Source organism: Acinonyx jubatus, chromosome F2, assembly GCF_027475565.1.
Source record: "Acinonyx jubatus isolate Ajub_Pintada_27869175 chromosome F2, VMU_Ajub_asm_v1.0, whole genome shotgun sequence".
Lineage (NCBI taxonomy): Eukaryota > Metazoa > Chordata > Mammalia > Carnivora > Felidae > Acinonyx > Acinonyx jubatus.
Genome location: NC_069394.1, coordinates 33,206,004 through 33,226,111, shown reverse-complemented (window position 1 = coordinate 33,226,111; position 20,108 = coordinate 33,206,004). Strand labels below are relative to the sequence as shown.

Genomic DNA, 20,108 nt, shown 5'->3' with positions numbered 1-20,108 from the left:
GGGGATCATTAGACTGGAATTGATTTTCTAACGCCGAAACAAGACTCCTATTGTCCTGTGATCTGAGCTGGGTCATCAGAGCTACGGCAACTGCCCAATATTCAACCCGAGAGAGAGAGAGAGAGAGAGAGAGAGAGGGGAGAAGGGATTCAGGCCGTAGGAGAAGGAGACAGTTGCTTTGTGACTGCACTCTACCAAGCCCAGCTCATTCATAAAGGGGTGATTTCATATTCCTGGAGCCTAGCACGTTACCGGCACCAAGTAAAAGCCAGCGAATATGTGCTGCGGAGACAAATGAGTGAAGTGCTGAGTACAGTACCGTGCGGTTACATCACAGAGAAGAGCCCAGAGCCTTCTGCACGTCAGATGCGACACCGGGCCTTCACACCCACCGTGTCACGTATAAAAATGTATTTAGTTATTTATACCCACCTCGTTTCAGAAGAGTCTTGAAGAAATACCTTCCCACTTCATCCTCTCACCGTTGCTCGGGTGCTGGTGTTACAATTATTTGTATTTCCAGATCACAAAACGGAGGCAGAATCAGTGGCCCAGGACTTTGGGTTATCTTGAGGCACTGGTGATTTGAGATCTTTTACGTGAGATCATGTCTGTAGGGTCAGATGGTACTGCTCAGAAGCTAGAGTTTCTAGGCCAGAGAATTCACCTTTAGATTTTGTTCTTGTAGTAAGTTAAGAGTCTGCCACAGCTGGGGTACCTGGGTGGCTCAGTCGGTTAAGCGTCTGATGTCAGCTCGGATTGTGATCTCGGGTCGTGATCTCACGGTTCGTGATCTCACAGTTCGTGATCTCACGGTTCGTGAGTTCGAGCCCCGTGTCGGGCTCTGTGCTGACAGCTCATAGATTCTGTGACTCCCTCTCTCTCTGCCTTCCCGCCCCCACTCTCTCTCGCTCTCTCAAAAATAAATAAACATTAAAAAGATTAAAAAAAAGAAAAAGAGTGCCACAGCAGAGCTTTTGAATCTCACCATTGACGATAGGGCCCCTATTCTCAGGTGATTGACTAGCTATAGACTTCAGGAAATAAGTTTTATGATAATAATCACGGCCAGAGCTGACTTCTACTGAATACCTACTGGGTGTTGCCATTGTGCTAAGGGATTTCTTTACATTATCTCTTTTAAGCCTGAGGTAGACACCGACTCCAATTTAAAGGTAAGGAAACAAGCTATTCTGTTTGGAGGTGTCTGCAAATTGAAATCTCGGGCGCTGCTTTCTCCTCTAGTACGTGCAACGGTCTCTTTGATCTTTCCACTTGGGTAGCTCACTAGCATCTCAGACATAACGTGGTCAAACCCCAGCCTCTGATCTGTCTCTCAAATCTGGTGAGGTCGTGTTTTGGCTGAAGACCCTTCAGAGGCTTCTGGTTGCTTGTTCTGGCTCCTGCCTCCCCCTCGAGTGCTCTCTTTCTCTCTGTCTCTCTCTCCCTCTCCCACCAGATATCTCAGCCTTTGCTCCTTTATTCATACTTCGGGTCCTTGCCCTCCCCAGCCCCAGCCACACACACTAGTCTCTGCAGACTCCTCCTGCCCTGTGTTGCCTGCTTATATTCTTACTTCTGGTCTCAGCTCATCAGTCACCTTCTCCGGGAAGCCCTCCCTGATCATTCTCCAAGTCATGAAATCTTTCCTCTCAGGTTCTTGTTTCACTGTATACCTCTTCTTTGTAGTGCTTGGAACAGTTACAAATTTAGGATGGTTTGTGATTATTTGACCAATCTCTGTTTTTCTCAGGAGGGCAGGGACCGTATCTGCTTTTACTCACAATTTTATCTTTGGTGCCAATATCTGGCATGTGAGGAATACTCAATAAATGTTAGTTGCCCAAGGGCATGAGCCAGGAGTGGGACCTAGGGCAATATAGCCTGGAGGGCTCTATTTCCTCATCTTGCTTATGGGGGCGCTAAAAGGTCTTTCTGGCTTTAAGTCTCTATGATGCTTTCATTTCCTGTCTGAATGAAGTTTAAGTCTGATCTTGAATGTTATGAAGATTTCATCCAGCAAACAGCTCTCTCTCTTTCTATTCTAATACAAGTTTTGAGGCATAAACACCCAGAGTTTAAGTTTGGTTTTTGTGAAAATAAAATTTCAACACATTTATGACTTTGGAAGGACTAGTTGCAGAAATGTATTCATTTCATTTATTGGTGACATCTCATTCTCCAATAATTAACTCAAATAATATGTTCTATGAGATGGAAAGATGTATGTTTAGGCGGCACATGGGAAAATTTGAAGGGAAAATAGCAAGGCTTATTTCTCAAGTGGCTTCATAAATTACTGAAGCAAAAGCAACACTCACCTGCCCCTCAGCGGCTAACAACGTAGTCACTTTTCGGAGAGCCAATCGAAGTAAAGAGGAGGATGAGCAGTCCACCAATCACTACGGGACTGCTTTTGCACAAGCGTTTCTTTCATCTCTCAGTTTTAGTTGTGCGACTGTGCTATTGCGCAGCAATGGCCATGAACTGTGACCCGGAAGAGGCCAGAAGCTCCTACAATGGCATTAGATGGCTTCATTCTACCTTGATGTAGAACACTAAAGCAGTCGAGCGCGAAGAAATGACAGTAGCTAATCCTGACTGAGGATTTACAGCGTTAAGTGTTTATGCCTTGTTCCATTTAATTCTCCCCCAAATCTTGCAGGTAAGCATTTATATTCCCCCCATTGTACAGATGGAACATATGAGGCCAGGAGAATTTAAGTAATTCGCCAGACTATACAGGTAGTGACGGAGGCAAGTTTTGAAACTCAGTCCATTTGATTCCGGAGCCCCCGTTCTTGAATGCTTCCGTACACAGCCAGTGTACCCACCTCCTCTGTGGGAAGATGAAGTCAAGGAGGCTTGGAGCCGAGTGTCATTTGCGGGAGCCACACAGGTAAAAGGGCAGAGCTGGTACTGACACCGGGTTTCTAATGTCAACCCCACGCTGCATCATGCAAGGTGTCCCATCAGGCAGAGGCACCGACGGATGTGAGCAATCCCAGGAGTGGTAGGGCCAGGTTAACACTGCTTCAGGTTTCTTTCCCCATGGCTGGAAGGGCCAGCCACAGGGGAGCTCCCACGGGTCCCTGGCACGGGGAGAGGCAGCCCACTCAGGACCCCGGGAGGAGTGTCCATGAGTCACTCGCTGGCCTGTGCTTCCCACCTGCGCTCTTGACTTCAGGTTCAAGGAGGAAAGACAACAAATCAGGATTCAATTCTTTTAAACAAAATGAACAAAAGAAAGATAACCCAACCTTCTGGCTGCTCCAAGAGAAATGTCCTTATGTAGGATGCTAGAGTTCTTAGAAAGAATTGAATCTAATTCCATGAGAACAGCCATTGATTTCTGAAAATCCTGTCTTCTGCTCCTCCTGTGTTATGTATTATTAGTTAGGGAGAGTCTAGCACTATCTAGGGGTGAGGTGATACACTTTCACCAGGACTGTCTTGGGCGGTTCAGAAACGGTTTACCGAGAAGACGTAACGCACCTTGGAAACCCCCTCCCAGGTCATCCTGTGACGTTATCCAGGAACTGAGAAGTTATAATTAACGTACCTCGGTCTCACCACGTATAAAATGGAGGTGACCACAGTCCCCTCCGCAGAGTGATGTCGGAAGGATGGTGTGAACTAATACTTGTAAAGTATGTAGAGCCTTGGGGCACCCGGGTGGCTCAGTCAGTTATGTGTCCAACTTGAGGCCACAATCTTGCAGTTCGTGAGTTCCAGCCCCGCATCGGGCTCTCTGCTGTCAGCACAGAGCCTGCTCTGGATCCTTTCCCCCTCTCTCTGCCCCTGCCCAGCTCTCTCTCTCTTTCAAAAATAAATGAACATTAAAAACAGATTATTAAAGTACATAAGGTCTTCGACTCTTAATGACTGATAGCTGCCTTGATTCTTTCTGAGCTTTAATGAGGTTCAGACAACTGTACATCATCCAGGGGTGGGTTCCTTTGAAAATCTTGACTAAGGAATACACTATCATGGTCAACTGGAGTCAAGTGGGCTGGGATTCACATCCTGGGTCACCCACTGACCAGCGAAGTGCCTTTGGGCAATTATTTAACTTCTCTGAGGCTTTGTTTTCTCATCTGTTCAGTCAGGGTGATAATAGCATCTACCTCATAGGGCTGCCGACAGAATGGAGTGACAGCATCTATGCAGAGAGCTTAGCACTGGCCCAAACATCTAATAAGGGCCTGAGAAATATTAAGAATCTACTGAGCACATTTATAGGTTTCATTATGGAAAAAGTCAAAGGTCCTGTATTCTTGTGGAGACTACATACTATTTTTAGGCAAAAAGCAGTCTTTAGAAAGCCTGTTGATGCTTCCCTACTCCAAGGGCTTGTTACGTAAAGCCGACTGCCCCCTGAGGAGCCTCGAGGGCCAGTGCAAGGTGTACTTCCAAGGCTAACAGTTGAGCTCACCTGTGATTTTGTTGTTCTGTTCCCCTTTCTAAAACGTACTTCTTTCTCTCCTCTGGCAGACAGGAGTGTCTTCAAAAACGCAGGATTTGAAATCCTTTTTCTTCAGAAAGCCTTCCCAAATTCAGACATTTTCCTCTAAATCCCCCCAGCTATGGTACATTAATTTCAACTTACCAAGCCCATCATGAAGGCCCACCCTGTGGAAATCACTGTGCCGGTGCTGTCTGGGACCCAAGCTGTGAAGAACTTGTCCCTGTCCTCAAGGAACTGACAATTACCATGCGGCTGCAAATATTTTGCACAGTAAGTATAACATAATTATTTGGTCATATTAGATTATCGTGCAGGCTTCAATAAAATATGGGCACATATATTTCAAAACCGGCCATTTATATTTTTAGAAACTCCCTCGACACACAGTAGATGCAGTCCTGACCTCTGAACACAACCAATAATTTGCTGTAGTGTGGATTTTCATTTGTGAGTTCTTTCTCTTGGCATCTTTTGTCTTTTATTCTCAAGATGAATTCACTGAGCCCCTCACTGTGCCACTCAGTGTGCATTTGAGGGACAATGGCAGCCCGAACTGAGGGATTTTGTTCAGTGTTCTATAAACAGTGGGTGTTTACTAAATGATAGATCCGTTCTTGTTGTCTTAAAAACATGTCTACAGATATTATTTAAAAAGAAGGAAAAGGAGAGAGTGGGTTTGACAAAAAGAAATCTAAATTAATCGATTAGGGGCTTGAGGGGGCTCTGTAGCAGGTAGCTGGGAAAGAAGGTAAAGAGGAGAGTTAAAGTTGGTATGGAGGAGGGGCAAGGAGCAGCGGGCAAATCTGACCTTCCACTGGTGGAGAGCCAGAGGCTTTACACTTACCCTTTCAATTCATATTTTCTTTTCTTTTTATTTTTTTTTTAACGTTTATTTATTTTTGAGACAGAGAGAGACAGAGCATGAACGGGGGAGGGGCAGAGAGAGAGGGAGACACAGAATCGGAAGCAGGTTCCAGGCTCTAAGCCATCAGCCCAGAGCCCGACGGGGGCTCGAACTCACGGACCGTGAGATCGTGACCTGAGCTGAAGTCTGACGCTTAACTGACTGAGCCACCCAGGCGCTCCTCAATTCATATTTTCAAAGAACCTCTGCAAAGGAGGTGTTTATTATTACTACCGTACCAAGAAAGAAACTGAGGCTCAGGAAAGTCAAGGGTCTCAATCAACTGGTACGAATTCAGCTTTTGTGACTTTAAGGACTGTGACGTGCCCACAATCCTTCCCCTAGAGGAGGCTGCCTCCCCTGTCCAGTGGGCAGGCAGAGGGGAGAGGAACGTTGGGAGAAGAGGGTACCAGCTGCAGCTGCAGAAGCGCACATCGGGACCTGTTGGACCTGCAGGGGGCGCTTGAGAGCCAGTCTCCACCCATCCTCATTTTTCAGCTTGTGCCCCTTGTTCACGCAGTGCCTGCTGGGAGCTACCAAGCCCTTTGACCTCTGAGCTCTCTGCAGACCCCTGCTGTGCTCTCACTCCCCCCATCCCCCCCCCACCCCCGCTGTGCCCTCTGTAACTGCCTCCTAGTCTAGGCTTCCATGCTCCTGAGGCTGCCAAAGTGGCCGGCTTCTTTCGAAGCCTGGTGAGCTTCCTTCCCACAGAGAGAGCAGGGTCAAGACTTAGACAATCTCTGGGTGTTAATTCGTCATATGGCACAGAAATCGTAGCAAGCTTGTGCAGACCATACAGTACAGGCTTCCTGACCCTTGCAGCAGCCTCAGGTGTTAGGCTGATACTATCTTATCTTATACATGAAGATACTGAGGCTCAGTTAGACCAATGAAACTACACAGTGAAAAGGAGCTCAGCCTCATTAGCACAACTTTTCACTTAGAGAACAATTTGCCAGTATTGAAGTAAGGGGAGGATGTGCACACTGTAAGACCCAGCAGCCCCACTCTTCTGCACCACAGGCATGTCCCCTGGAGGAGCTCGAATGGCGTCCCAGGAAACCTGCACAGAAATGCATGTAGCAGCATCGTTTGTGATAGCAAAACAATGGAAACAGCATAAATGCCTGTCAAGAGGACAATGGGTCAATAGACTGTGGTGTGGTTACATGATGGAAATTATGTTGCTAAAATGGATCATGAGAGCTAGACCAAACAAAACAAATAACTCCCAAACACCTTGTCTGTAAAAGAAAAAAAAAAAAGCAGGAATCAATACCATAGGCACTAGAAAACAAACAAAAAACCCCCAATACATACTATATAATGTTTCTATAAGATTTAACCCCATACAACACAATGCTTAGAGATATGGGCAGGTATCGCAAAGGTATGGAAGATGTGCGTGGGAATAAAACTCCAGATTCAGAGCTCTGGTTACCTTGGGGCAGGTAGGAGACGTGGAAATAGCACTTGCACGGTATCGTTAAAGTTTTATTTCTTAAATGGGATGGTAGGTACATAGGTGTGGTTATGTTAATTGTTTTGCTTTTTGTATGTTTTAATAAACTCATATTTGAATTTTAAAAATGGAATGCTACTCATTCCATCTATTTTTTGCACAGACCTTGAAAATGCAATTGTTTAGTGACAAAGGGACATCGCTTTCTATACCAGAGGCAATCCTGAAAAACATGGTATTAAATATTAATAGCTTGAATCATGGTTTCTTATGGCTTTATAATATTAATTACGTTTCTGCAAAAATATTCATGACAAGTCTCATAAAAGCAACAAAGGGATCCCCACATTCATTTCAAATGACTTTGTTGACACAGATTTCATTCTCCAAAAAAGGATCTTTCAAACAGACAATGAATCTGTACTCTTCATTTATTTTTTGTAAATGTTTATTTATTTTTGAGAGAGAGAGTATGAGCAGGGGAGGGGCAGAGAGAGAGGGAGACAGAGGATCTGAAGTGGGCTCAGGGCAGACAGTCGGGTCCTATGTGGGGCTGGCACTCACGAACCCCCGAGATCGTGACCTGAGCCAAAGTTGGATGCTCAACGACTGAGCCACCCAGCACCCCCCCGCCCTGGGTACTCTTCATTTAAAGCAAGCTTACACTCAAATACTCCCATCCAGGTACTGACCAGGTCCGACCCTGCTTAGCTTCCGTGATCAGACGAGATTGGGTGCGTTCATGGTGGTATGGCCATAGACTAAAATACTCCACAAAGTTTGTCCCTATTTTGTTCAGACTTCTTACTAACTTCATCTCTCTCAATTGAGGAAGGTAGCAGGAACTCCTTCGTTTCCTCCTTTATTTAAAAATTAATAAATATGCATAGAATGCTCATCAATTTCTAGGCACTCCGCTAAATGCTGGGGAAATGATCTGAACCGGAGGGGCCCTGCCCTGAATGAGCATTCAGTTTCTGGGAGGAGAAGTCATGTAAAGCAGTGATTATAGCGCATTGACACAGGCACTGTGACTGGGCGTAAGCCGGGCTCTGGTAAGGACGAATATGACCCAACATGACCTTTCATGTTGGATCTGAAAAAGCCTCTAAGAAGGGGTGATATTAGGCCGAAGACTGAAGGATGAGTGGGAGCTGGCTTCCAGGTGAGAAAGCAATTTCACTATTTCTTTTCAGAGGATTCAGACATTTTATTGAGGGGTTTCCATTGTCAACCAAAGCAGAGGAGAATACTAATCAAATATTTTAAGGTACCTCTACCCTGACAAAAAAGACCCATGATTCTTCTTCAGGTGTAGCTCTCTGTCATTTTTTCCTGTGTGTTCAAAACAAATTAGAATTGGATAAACTGGATTCCTATCACCCTTTGTCAAAGGTGTGGATACACTCCTGATCTAAGTTAAGTCAGGGGTAGATGTATCTGCAGTGAGAGCATAATTGCCCTGATTTTACTCCATGTTTTAAAAATTCCTCTTGACCTAGTTACTTAGGAGAAGAAACAGAAGCTCAGCTTCTCTGCATACACAGAAGGATCACAGGACAGACCCGGAAGCATAGGGGAGAGAAGGTATCACTGTAGCATCTTTCAGCCATGCTGATTCTTGTTAATTCCTCCAAATCCTGCACTCATCAGTGTGATTGGATAATTTGCTTCAGACTTAATCTAAGGTTGAGTATCCAATTTAATTACATGAGGTTTGTTCAGGGATCCGATTTCCAGGAGTTACTGAAACAGATGTCACAGAGGAAATTGTGCTTTTGAATCACAACCAACCTCTCAGAGTCTCAACCCTGTAAGTTAGAAGATACACATGACCCAGAAAACAGGATATAGAATGCAGATCTCAATGTTTATTAATTAGAATAGGATGTAAAACCACAGAGTTTGCTATTTTTAAACAAATGGTAGCCATTAAAACAACCTTAAACAAGAAAGTGATTTTTAAAATTTCAAAGCAAGAAATCCAGTACAAGCAAAGATGGCATTTTAAAGTATCATCAGTGAATTTTCACATGGACTTTCCATCACAATAATAGTCATTTATATCTTCCATCTTACACAGCAACAAAGTCACAGTGAGAAAGACAGCAATTGCTTCTGAAAGGAAATCAAAGAGGCCTTGAGCGATTATTTTTTCAAAAGCATCTTGGGGAGTTGAAATGAGGCCTGTTTCTCCATGGGCTGACGACACTTAACAGTGATGGGAACAGCAGAATTCTTTTCTCTGATTTTACCTTTGAACAGAACAAAAGGAACTCAGTATAACATTCTCCCTCATAAAGAGATGCAGAACTCAAGCCTAACCCCCAAGAAATGCTATAATCAAAGTAAACACTAATCTTGCTCCTATAAATGATGTTAATAGCATGTTATAGCATTCAACAGAATTTCTCCCTCTTGCTAATCTTCCTCTGAATTTTTAACACAATCTTCCTGGATTGGAAAAAGAATTCCAATAGTCAGGAAATGACAAAAAACTTGAAGCTTCGGCTGCATAGCATTGTTAAAGACAGCACTCCATAATAAAGAGAATATAACCCAGAGTACACAGGACCTGATGATTCAAGTCATGGGGTTTAGGGAAGTACAGGTTGTCCTAGTGTAAAAATGTGCAACTCCTAAGTGGGTATGTATAAAAGTAGTCCTTTGACAGTGTCCCAATTAACACAAACACCTATCCCCGTTTACCATGTTGACCCCTCGTATAAGTCTTTTGCAGATCACTATGTGTTGAAACAGCCAAAAACATCACAAATTAAAAAAAAAATTAGAGCCCAATGAAATTTAAAGCTGGCAAAACATGCAGATTTCATGAAGCCAGTGGAAGTGGTGTTGGAGAGAGGCTGCCAGAGCAGGATCAGAAAATAATAGGAAAGAAAGAAAGAAAGAAAGAAAGAAAGAAAGAAAGAAAGAGGGGGAAGGAAGAAAGGAAAGAAGGAAGGAAGGAAGGGAGGGAGGGAGAGAGGGAGGGAGGAAAGAAAGGAGGAAGGGAGAGAGAGGGAGGGAGGGAGGGAGGAAGGAAGGAAGGAAGGAAGGAAAGAGGGAGAAAGGAAGGAAGAGGAAGGGAAGGGAAGAGAAGGGAGGGAGGAAGGAAGAAGGAAGGAAAGAAATTGACAAGAATGGTGATAATAGATACGTGAAAAAAAAGAAAGATCTGGGTATCAAAAGACTAAGGGAAAACTGAGGAAGCACTGAAATATTTTTCCAAAATGACCATATCTACAATACTATTCCAAGAATTAAGTGTGCAATGAAGTACATCAAAGACTATCAAATAATTTTCCTGAAAAATTATACACCCAAAAGCAACATTTGATTTATTTTTTTCATTCATTCTAAGTTCTAGAACATAATTGCATTTACAATACGAAGATTTGTTTTCTAGATAAGATCCTAATTAAATAGTTTATAAATTTTGACCACAAAATTACACTGTTTTAAGACGTGTCAAATTTCCTCACTAACAGGTCCCTCTGTATGCTACCCGTCTATCTGCCTCTTGCTCACATTTGATACTTCAAGGCTTTGCTGAATGTTTCCTAACATCTCAGAGAATAAATCTCGAAATAGACCAAGGCCTTCTTCAATCTGCAGGCTCAACTAAGTGTTCTGTGTTAAGAGGTCTTTTATCAGTCTTCCCTTAGCTAACCTGTCCTTGAGTCTTTTCTCACTTTGAAGCCTTTGACATTGACCTTGGACTCTTCAAAAGCTCATGAAGACAGAGCTGCTGATTTCATGCAGGAATACTTTCTCTGCCCACCGTCCCTTACCCACAGCACCCAGCTCAGGGGTGGGCCTGTTTCCTGGTCCCTGCTGCGGCGTCTTCTTTTGTCTCTCTAGTTTTCAGTGTGACGACTTCTCCCTTGTAGGGTTCACGCTCCACAGGGGTAGGTGTGCAAGTCTGAAACAGAACAGTTCATTTTCCTCTTATGGTTTACTGATTTCCTGAATTCAAAGCTAAGTGCAGCTCCCTTAATGAGCAAAACGAATCTTAGCGAGAGCAAAACGAATCTTACTAATTTACCTCTCATGTGCCTCCCGCCCCTTGCCCTTTCACTGAAGTGCCTGGCAACCTCAAGTACCTGAGCTGTGCTCCACTCTTTGCTGGTGCTAATCGGTGTCCAACAAAGACCCAGGAAGCACGCTCTGATTGTTCTTTTCACTGAAACTTAAATTGGAGCCTCTACCCCATCCCCACACCCTTCTGGTTGTATTAACCACCTCATGGTCCTTCGGACATTCTACCTTTCCTTCTCATTTCAATCTTAGACATCTATATTCCTAGCTTTGTGGTACCTCTCCCAAGACTCTGAGCATTTTCTTCTGAGTCTAGCAATCTGTGTATGTGTTTTCTCATTTTCTCACTTGCCCCTGTGTGTAACAGGCTGTCCACAGAATCTCACATCTCTAACTACACCTCTCGGGTGGCCCGCTGAGAGCAGAACCCGCCGGCTGGATTCAGCTTGAGTTAATTCAGTGCTTGCTCAGAGTTTAGAAATCTGGACTGGATAAACAAAGGCATTCACAAGAAATAAGTCACACTGTTTACAAACATGGACACAAATTCACTGGCAAGTCAAGAGGCAGCAAGCCACAGTGATTAAGGGCATGGGCTCTGAAACCAGACTGTTTGGGCATGTTACTGAACACTGTATTCCTGCTGCCTCAGTTTTAACAGCACCGGCTTTTGGGGGTGGTTGGGAGAGGATTAAAAATAAGTAAATCATTTAGAATAATGCCTAGTGTAGAATAAGCTCTTAATAAATAAGTATGTGTGTACACATAAGTATGTAGATCCCCCCCTCCAATAACATTTGCCTTGTTTTGACCACCAAAACCAATATACTGTGGTGATCAACAATGTGGGCTCTGCCAGACACTGGCCCTATGTTTGAGTTCTAGCTTTGCCAAATGAGCCAGATAGGCCTACTCACTCATCTAGGAAACGGAGGGAATGAAAGCCATCTCCCAGATACAAAGCGTTACCTTCCTTCATTTTATGGATATTTATTGAACACACACAGTCCCAGATGTTTTGCCAGGCACAGAGGACAAAACAAAGAGCAACACAGAGACCGTCCCTACAGCTGTGACATTTGAAGTGTAGTGTCAGGGCACACACAGAGCACTTAGGGGATGTGAGGGGGGGACCCCTGCCCTCCGCTCGCCAGTCCCAGCCTCTGTCCGTTTTCTGTGTCTGGTTGGATGCTTTGCTGGACGTTCATTTTGACTATCTCTGTCCTTTACTTTGCCCTGGATCCTGTTGTCATCTTGAGGAACATCGACACCAAGAAATGAAGGACCAACTTCCTATTTCTGCCACCCAGCCCCTGGACCTTGTGTTACCTGGAGCTAAGCCACACACCTGAAACTTTACACCTACTTACTGTCCCACTCTATGACCTTTCAGGGAGGTCTTCATGTTTTTTCCTCTCCTGGTTTACTTTCCAAGTCAGACTGTTATGTATCACTTAAATCTTGGCTGACCATGAATCCAAACACGACTGAGACTGTAAAGGGAACTAAACATAATTAACGGGCATCATCAGAACTGGCTAATAACAGGGTGCCAGGATGGCTCAGTCGGTTAAGCGACTTGGTTTTGGCTCAGGTCATGATCACACGGTTCGGGGGTTCAAGCCCTGCATCAGGCTCTGCACTGACAGCATGGAGTCTGCTTTGGATTCTCTCTCCCTCTCTCCCTGCCCCTCCCCCACTTGTACGTGTGCTCTTTGTCTCTCTCAAAAATAAATAAATAAACGTTGAAAAAAAGAACTAGCTAGGAAAACCAGGATTCATGTCCATATGTTGCCTACAATCGGAAGGGTCTTTCCTTTCTCTCTTTTCTGTTAGCACTGGCACTCAGTAAAACCTGTGGCATAGTTCAATTCCATCATCAGCCTTTTCCACAGCTAAGATCCCCTGGAAAAAGTGACATAAGTGGGCAGATCTTTGTGTCACCTGCCTTCATGCTGCGTGCCCTTCATCAGCCCCACTCTGTCTCCCTCTTCACCCAACAGTTCCTTTGAAACTTCACTGCTTGTGGTTTTCAGCTATTACCTTTTTGTCTCTCCTGGACTCCTTCCTGGGAAGGGGTGGCTAAAAGCAGTGATTTAAGCAGAGCCATTACGCCCAGGCACAGTCCTCCTCATTCAGGGGTGGGCTTGCTTCACAACCTGATCAGTCCCTTGGAGGATCCTTCCCTGACCCCAGCTGCAGACTTGGTGGGGATCACGAGACTCAACAGATGACCAGTGTCCTTCCCAGATCCTCCCGCCAGGGCTAGACCTCGCCCATGCTGGCATTACCACCTCCTTGGCCTAAATATCTCTGATTTATCTTCTCTAACTCAAGTCCAGAGGATTGTCCGTCCAGGATGCTTTAGCCCTCCCTGACACATCCACCATCCTGTTTACCATAGTTTCCTGTAATTATCTGTTTACTCATCTATCCCTTCCAGCAGATTCGGGGCTGGGGTACTGCTCTGTTTTTCCATAGCAAGTTCTCAATACACAGTTGATCAATTTCTGCCCAGGGTATGATGGGAAGGAGATCCCCATCTGAGCTTTGTCTCCTCTTTGTGTGGGTCATCCTGGCCTGGGGTAACTCCGTTTCCCTCACACTCCTTTGCTGTGTTTCGCCGTTTATCTGTTCTCTAGGCTGCCCTTCCTCTTTGGCCGACTGTCTCCTGTGGGCAGGCCTCAGCTCACCTGGTTGTCCACGAACCACCTTCTGGCTGCTCAGTCACTTCACTAGCAGTGCCACTAGGCCCCTCGTAGCCTTGCTGGTCACTCTGGTCACAGTGGCCACCATGTATCTCTGACCTGACTGGCCAGGTCTAATCTGCACGTGGTCCTGCTCTGTATCTGCCTCTGAGGCTCTGGGTAGGCAGGGCACGATTTCCCGCCAGAACTGCCGTGGGGCATTAACCACTCCTGCCCACGCCGCCGCCTCAGAGACAAACCGGCCCTTTCTGGGGAGGCTTTGCTGCTCCACACCTCACAGCCTTCCGCTTTGATAGATGATTTGACAGAAATCAAAGACAATTCAAGTTCTGGTCCCAAGCCTCCCAGTACTTTCACCTTGTAAAATCTTCTTATCCTTAGAGGTGGGTTACATAAACTCTTTAATGCTAGCCCCACATCTTGTTCATCTTTGTACTGCCTATTGCCCCTGGCATTGCACTCCATCTATTTCAGAACCTCAGTAGATATTCACTGTGACAAAACAGAGAGTGATGGCACTCGTCCTGCAAAATCTCAAGCCATCACTGTGTTATTCAGAAGTTCAGTTGCACATGTGTTTTCTCAGTAGACCCAACCCACAACTCTTGTTACTTCTCTCTAGTGACAATAACAGATCTCCATCTGAAGTGTGAAGTGCCCTGCCCTGACATGGCCCCTAGCGTCTGGTGAGACCAATGTGTCATGCTCATGGGTTACCCTAAGTGGTGGGGTCCAAAATAAAGTGGGTTTCGTTCCCTAGGATCTCAGATGAGCACAGCGATTAACACGGACTCCGTCCTGAGTCTCCCAGTTAAACCCATACCTAATTCTTCGCGGACATTTATGGAAGAGCCGGACAAAGAAACAGAGGGCTCTGGATTGAACAAAGAGGGCAGGTCTCTTCTCTGCTTGCCTTCTCTCCTCCATGTTCTCCTGGTTTCCTTCCTACCTCACCGGCCCCTTTCTCAGGCTCCTTTGCTGGCTCCTCTGCTCCTCAACCTCTGAAGGTTGGCAGTCCCAGAGCTCTATCTCAAGCCCCCTTTCTTCTTCTCGGTGGCCTCAGACTTATGGTTTTAAATCTACATGTTGCGATTCCCAAATTTTAGTTGCAGCCCTGATCTCTCCTAATCTCCAGACTCCTTTGTTCAAGTGGCTAATAGACCTCATCGCAGGGGGATGTAATAAGTGTCTCTAGCAAAACTGGAACTTAGGCACAAGGAACTGTAGGTGAAACGGAAATAGGATTTAAGGTCTTTGAGAACGAACACTGGTGTTATATTACGCCTGTTTCCCCAGGGCCTAGGATAGTACCTGGTTCTCGAGAAATATTTGTTAAATGAAAGGTTTCTTAACTGTAGGACTTCTTAGAACTTTTTGTATGATATTGGGCAATAGAATCAGTCTGAGAGCAGCATTATCTAAAATTATGTGACACCTTTCTCAAGGTGCACCTCAAGAGACTAGTGTCCTAAAGAGAGAGAGAGAGAAAAAGAGAGAGAGAGAGAGAGAGACTAGTGTGAGACTAGTGTCCTGAGAATGCACCTTCAGAGGGCTGAACTGGGTTGTGGCATCTGTTCCCCTCAGTACAGGTGGGTCAAAATCCAATGATTTCACCCACCACCAGATCTTTCCATCCTGATGATATCACAATCCAATAAAGTGGCTCGAGGGTAAAACTGTGTGAGAGGCTCTCTTAGGTAATATAGGGATCACAGGTGGCACCTCGTCTGGCAGGGTGCTGGTGGCTTGCGTTGGTAAAGTTCAAGGTTTACAGCATTTTTTTTTAAATTTTTTTTTCAACGTTTATTTATTTTTGGGACAGAGAGAGACAGAGCATGAACGGGGGAGGGGCAGAGACAGAGGGAGACACAGAATCGGAAACAGGCTCCAGGCTCTGAGCCATCAGCCCAGAGCCTGACGCGGGGCTCGAACTCACGGACTGTGAGATCGTGACCTGGCTGAAGTCGGACGCTTAACCGACTGCGCCACCCAGGCGCCCCAAGGTTTACAGCATTTAATGATGACTGTCATTATGATGAGTTAATAGACAAAAAAGAGAACTATATCACAATGTGCAGCACTATGAATAAATATTAATCGCAATCATCATTATTATACCCGTGTAATTGCAGAAATGCTTTCTGGTTAGCTGACCAGGGGAAACAGGAAGTTGTAAGTTGATAGAAAATGTAATTGTATTGTTTGCAGAGAGTTGTGTGCTGGGATGCTAGCTTTTCTGAGACTAGGAAGACCAACGGAGAAGAATCCTGGGCCCCAGAGGAAGCTCTGATACCATGCCAACCATGGAGACTAAGAAACTAAAATATCAATTGAGACAACAGAATTTCCAGATTCCAAACAGCAGGTACTGACCCAATACTTAGCAGTCCAAATGAGCAGCAAATGAAGTCCATGCCTGTCTGGTGAACACTCAGCACACATTGAACTGAGCCCTTCAGGGGCTGTGAATCCCTAGGGCACGAGGAACTCCTAGGTTCATTAGAGATGACCTGTAACAGTGAAAACCTGCATTTCGAAAACATTTTGCAATCCACCAATTATTTCCATTTAACCTTCAACATATCTGCTGAGCTATTTCCCAAGGACAATGTGACAAAGCTGGGCCCTCTCATTTCAGGGATGGTTCCTCTGGTAATAAGTTTGCCAGCCTGAGGGTAAGTGAACGCCATGTACAGGAAGGCAGAGTAGGGGGTGACATTCTGAGGATGGGGGCAGGTGGCTTTGTGGGGGGGGGGGGGAGTAAAACTTCCTGATCAGTACATTGCAGCAATAGAGGCTAAGGGGATTGGCTTTGGAGGTAGAAAAATCTGGGTCTGGGTTCTAAGGCGGCCACTTAGTAACTATGTGACCTCCTTAAGACTCTGATTCTGGGACACCTTGTGACTCAGTCAGTTAAGGGTCAAACTCTTGATTTCGGTTTAGGTCATGATCTCATGGTTTTGTGAGTTCAAGCCCCATGTCGGGCTCTGCACTCATAGTGCGGAGCATGCTTGGAATTCTCTCCCTCTCTCTCTCTCTTTCTGCCCCTCCTCTGCTCATGTTGTCTCAGCCTCTCTCAAAATAAGTAAATAAACTTAAAAAAATGCCTCAGTTTCTTACTTTATAAAATTGGAATACCACTACTTGCCTCAAAAGGTTGTAAGGATTAAACTATGCCAGGCACATAATTGGTTATCAATAAATATTTACTGAATAAATGCTGAGTGGTTAAAGCACAAAAAGAGAGTATTTAGGAAGTCCCCGTATACAGTGGTGCACTGGTCAATGTCAACAACCAGCGCTGCCTTCCCTTTTCTCAGCACCCCCCCAAAGCCCTGATTTATAGCACCTGCCTATTTCTGGGGTGTAAATGCTCCCACCATAGTAGATTTCAGGCTACTGAAGTGACGTCACTGAGGAGCTGGGAAGAGGCACACACAAATGTCTCTCATGAACCAAAATGAGCCGACTCCAACGGAGGTATCACCTTTGATTATTATTAACAATCAATCTGAGGAAATGAGGATACGTGGTAGTTACCGACATCCCTTAAATTATTTTCTCTGAGCTACCACATTGAGAAAGATGTTGACAAACTGTTCCTTCAGAAGTGGAGAACACTCATTTCAAGGACCAGATCAGCCATCCATTCAATTTTATCTTATCTAAAAGGCAAATTATGCTTATTGTTGCAAAGCTTTAAAAGTTTCAAAGCTTTGGCACAACTCTGAAGCCATGCATTGCTCCGTGAAGCTATTCCTGTTTCTCTATAAAATGCAATGTGACCCTGATTTCCCAGAATAGATTGGGTTGCTTAATACTGAAAAAAAGAGAAAAAGAGATGACTTAAAGCAACTCTGTACTTCCAAATTTGGGTGAAAATTACAAGTCTAAACACACAAAAAATTCTAGAAAAAGTAATTCATTTGAGTTTCATGAGCTATATTTTTGGGGGTAAGGAATTAACAGTATGTAAGTTGATTCTATTCTTTCCAGATGCTCTTGAACATCTAAGTTGTGTTACTCTTTTTTTTCTCCTTCCTTCATCCCCCAAGAGTCACTTAAGTGACTTTTTATAAAATATTGTAATATATATTTTATTATGTTATATTTATCAAATAGTTTGATGCCTCATCTTCTGATTTAAATTTTTTTCCCTTAAGGATCAGCTGCTTAAATGTTAAAATAAAGTAACAATTCCCAAAAGCTGTCAAATTGGATAAAAATGTTGTTTCTTTCCTTTGAAATTCCTTACTGTATCTGATAACAGTGGTAGGTGCATGGCATGATGCTGGTAACTTTTGTTAAGTAATAAACTCATGGACAAGAATCAAGCTCACAGATAATTCCACAATTTGGGGTGAGTCAGGGGGCAATCTCCTGGGTAAGTTGATTTAAAATTTTTTCTAAGACCTCTAAAACTATAGTCTTTGCTCTTTCTGTTTGCAGTTTTTTTTTATTTTTAAACATTTTTTAATGTTTATTTTTTACAGAGAGAGACAGAGCATGAGTGGGGGAGGGGCAGAAACAGAGGGAGAAAGAGGATCTGAAGCAGGTTCCAAACTGTCAGCACAGAGCCCGATGCAGGGCTCAAACTCGTGAACCGCAAGATCATGACCTGAGCCGAAGTCGGATGCTTAACCAACCGAGCCCTCCAGATGCCCCTGCAGTTTGTTTATGCATCAAATTCTTACTATGTACCAAGTACTGGGCATGAGAATATAAGATGGTGTCCTTAAGGAACCAACACTCCAGCCAAGTCAGCCAAGTTATGGAGCAGGCAAACGCTGGTGTGTCTCTACCATCTGTTCTTTGGGAGTCCAGAAGGGTAAGGGATTCATTTTCTTACTTTTCTGCTTGCCTTCAGACTCCTATCCTTACAAAAATAACCAGAATATTTTAAATGGAAACCAAAGCAAGGGCTCTAATAACCTAATGTGAATTTAAAACTAGAATGCCTAACAACTCTCTTTATTAACCTTAGTGTGATATTTTTCTTCTATAAAATTATCTTTGCTTCATGGAGAGAAAAAAATGTTTGAAATGTCTCCAGGCAACCTTCAAACCTCATTTTATCCATTTTATTTGATATTTTTCCCACACCACCGTTTTCCAAAATAATGAGTTTCCCCACACTTTGAGTTTCACAATCACTTTCTTCTCTTTTCTTGCTGTATGGAGGTCCCATGATACAGCGGGAATCAGAAAGGCCATGTTACAAATCCTGGCTCTTACGTTTACTTACTGCTTATCACAGGGAAGTTATTTAATCTTGCTGAGACTCAGCTTTCTATTTTGTAAAATGAGGTTGATAATACCTACCATATGACTTGTTATTCAGGTTGAGTAAAATAATGACTGTAAACCATCTAGTATGGTGCCTGGCAGATAGTAAGTGCTCAGAATAGCACATGACAATAATGATAACAGCTATCACCTATTGTTACTGCAAACACAATAATGCCCTTGAATGCCTTAAAAGTTGGTGATATCAGGGGTGCCTGGGTGGCTCAGTCGGTTAAGCGTCCGACTTCAGCTCAGGTCACGATCTCGCGGTCCGTGAGTTCGAGCCCCACGTCGGGCTCTGTGCTGACCGCTCAGAGCCTGGAGCCTGCTTCGGGTTCTGTGTCTCCCTTTCTCTCTGCCCTTCCCCCACTCACACTCCATCTCTCTGTGTTTCAAAAATAAATAAACAATAAAAATTTTTTTAAAAAGTTGGTGATATCAGAAGAAAATATTAAGAAACTAAGATGAGTCACAAACAAAGTAAACTCTTGAAAGGGGAAGTTGATAAGAATTTTGCCAACAAACCCTAAAATGACAATTTGGAAAGGAGAATTGATGACACCAGTCATTTGGTGATCTCTGCTGCCTCCAACATTTTCTCTACAAGAAGACAACTTAGGTAACGTCAGCCATTTAAATACAGTCTATCAGGCGTTCCCGGTTAGTCTAGCGCCCCTGTTGGCGAGCATTGGCACTGATGCTGTCTTGAATACAATTCCCATGCGACCTAACCTATCACCCAGTTCTGCTGATTCCGCCTCCTTATGGTTCCCTAACCCAATCCCTTTCTGCTCATACCTTGGATTACTACTACAGCTTCATGAATGCATTAGCTGCCAACAATGTCTCCAATTCAGATTAGTTTTTGAGAGACTATTGTTTTCCAAACCAAATGCTGAATCATTTGTCTCCCATTAACTCATTTAACTCAATCTTTATGATTTACAATATCGTTCATTGCTCACCTGTACAGTTTTTGGAGTCAGACAACCAGAGTTTATGTTCTGGCCCTGCCATATACGAGCTGTATGACCTGGATCAGTGTCTTAATTTCTAAAGCTTGTTTCCTAATCTTTAAAATGGGGGAAAATAATAGTTCCTTCCCTCACAGAATTTTACAGTGAAAGAACTCATGCCCTGACTTGCATTCAGTTAGCATCAGTAAATGTTAGTATTGCTATTATCTATCACACACGTGGTCAGAAACACAGGGGATTCTTACAGTCACTATCTACCTGGTAC

General features: G+C 44.1%; 1 protein-coding gene across 2 annotated transcripts in view; it reads right to left on the bottom strand.

Moving 5' to 3' along the window:
- Positions 1–8,685: 8,685 nt before the first annotated feature.
- The window catches only part of DPYS (dihydropyrimidinase), an 81,194-nt gene continuing 69,771 nt past the window's right edge, over positions 8,686–20,108 (bottom strand). Inside the window, exons 9-10 of one of the 2 annotated variants that reach the window (XM_027064040.2) lie at positions 10,626–10,756; positions 8,686–9,089 (exon numbers count right to left, since the gene is read on the bottom strand). In XM_027064040.2, the coding sequence (XP_026919841.1) occupies positions 10,640–10,756 (117 nt within the window). In that variant the 3' untranslated portion in view covers positions 8,686–9,089; positions 10,626–10,639. The remainder of the gene's footprint in view (positions 9,090–10,625; positions 10,757–20,108) is intronic. The other variant, XM_027064039.2, reaches the window with a different exon arrangement.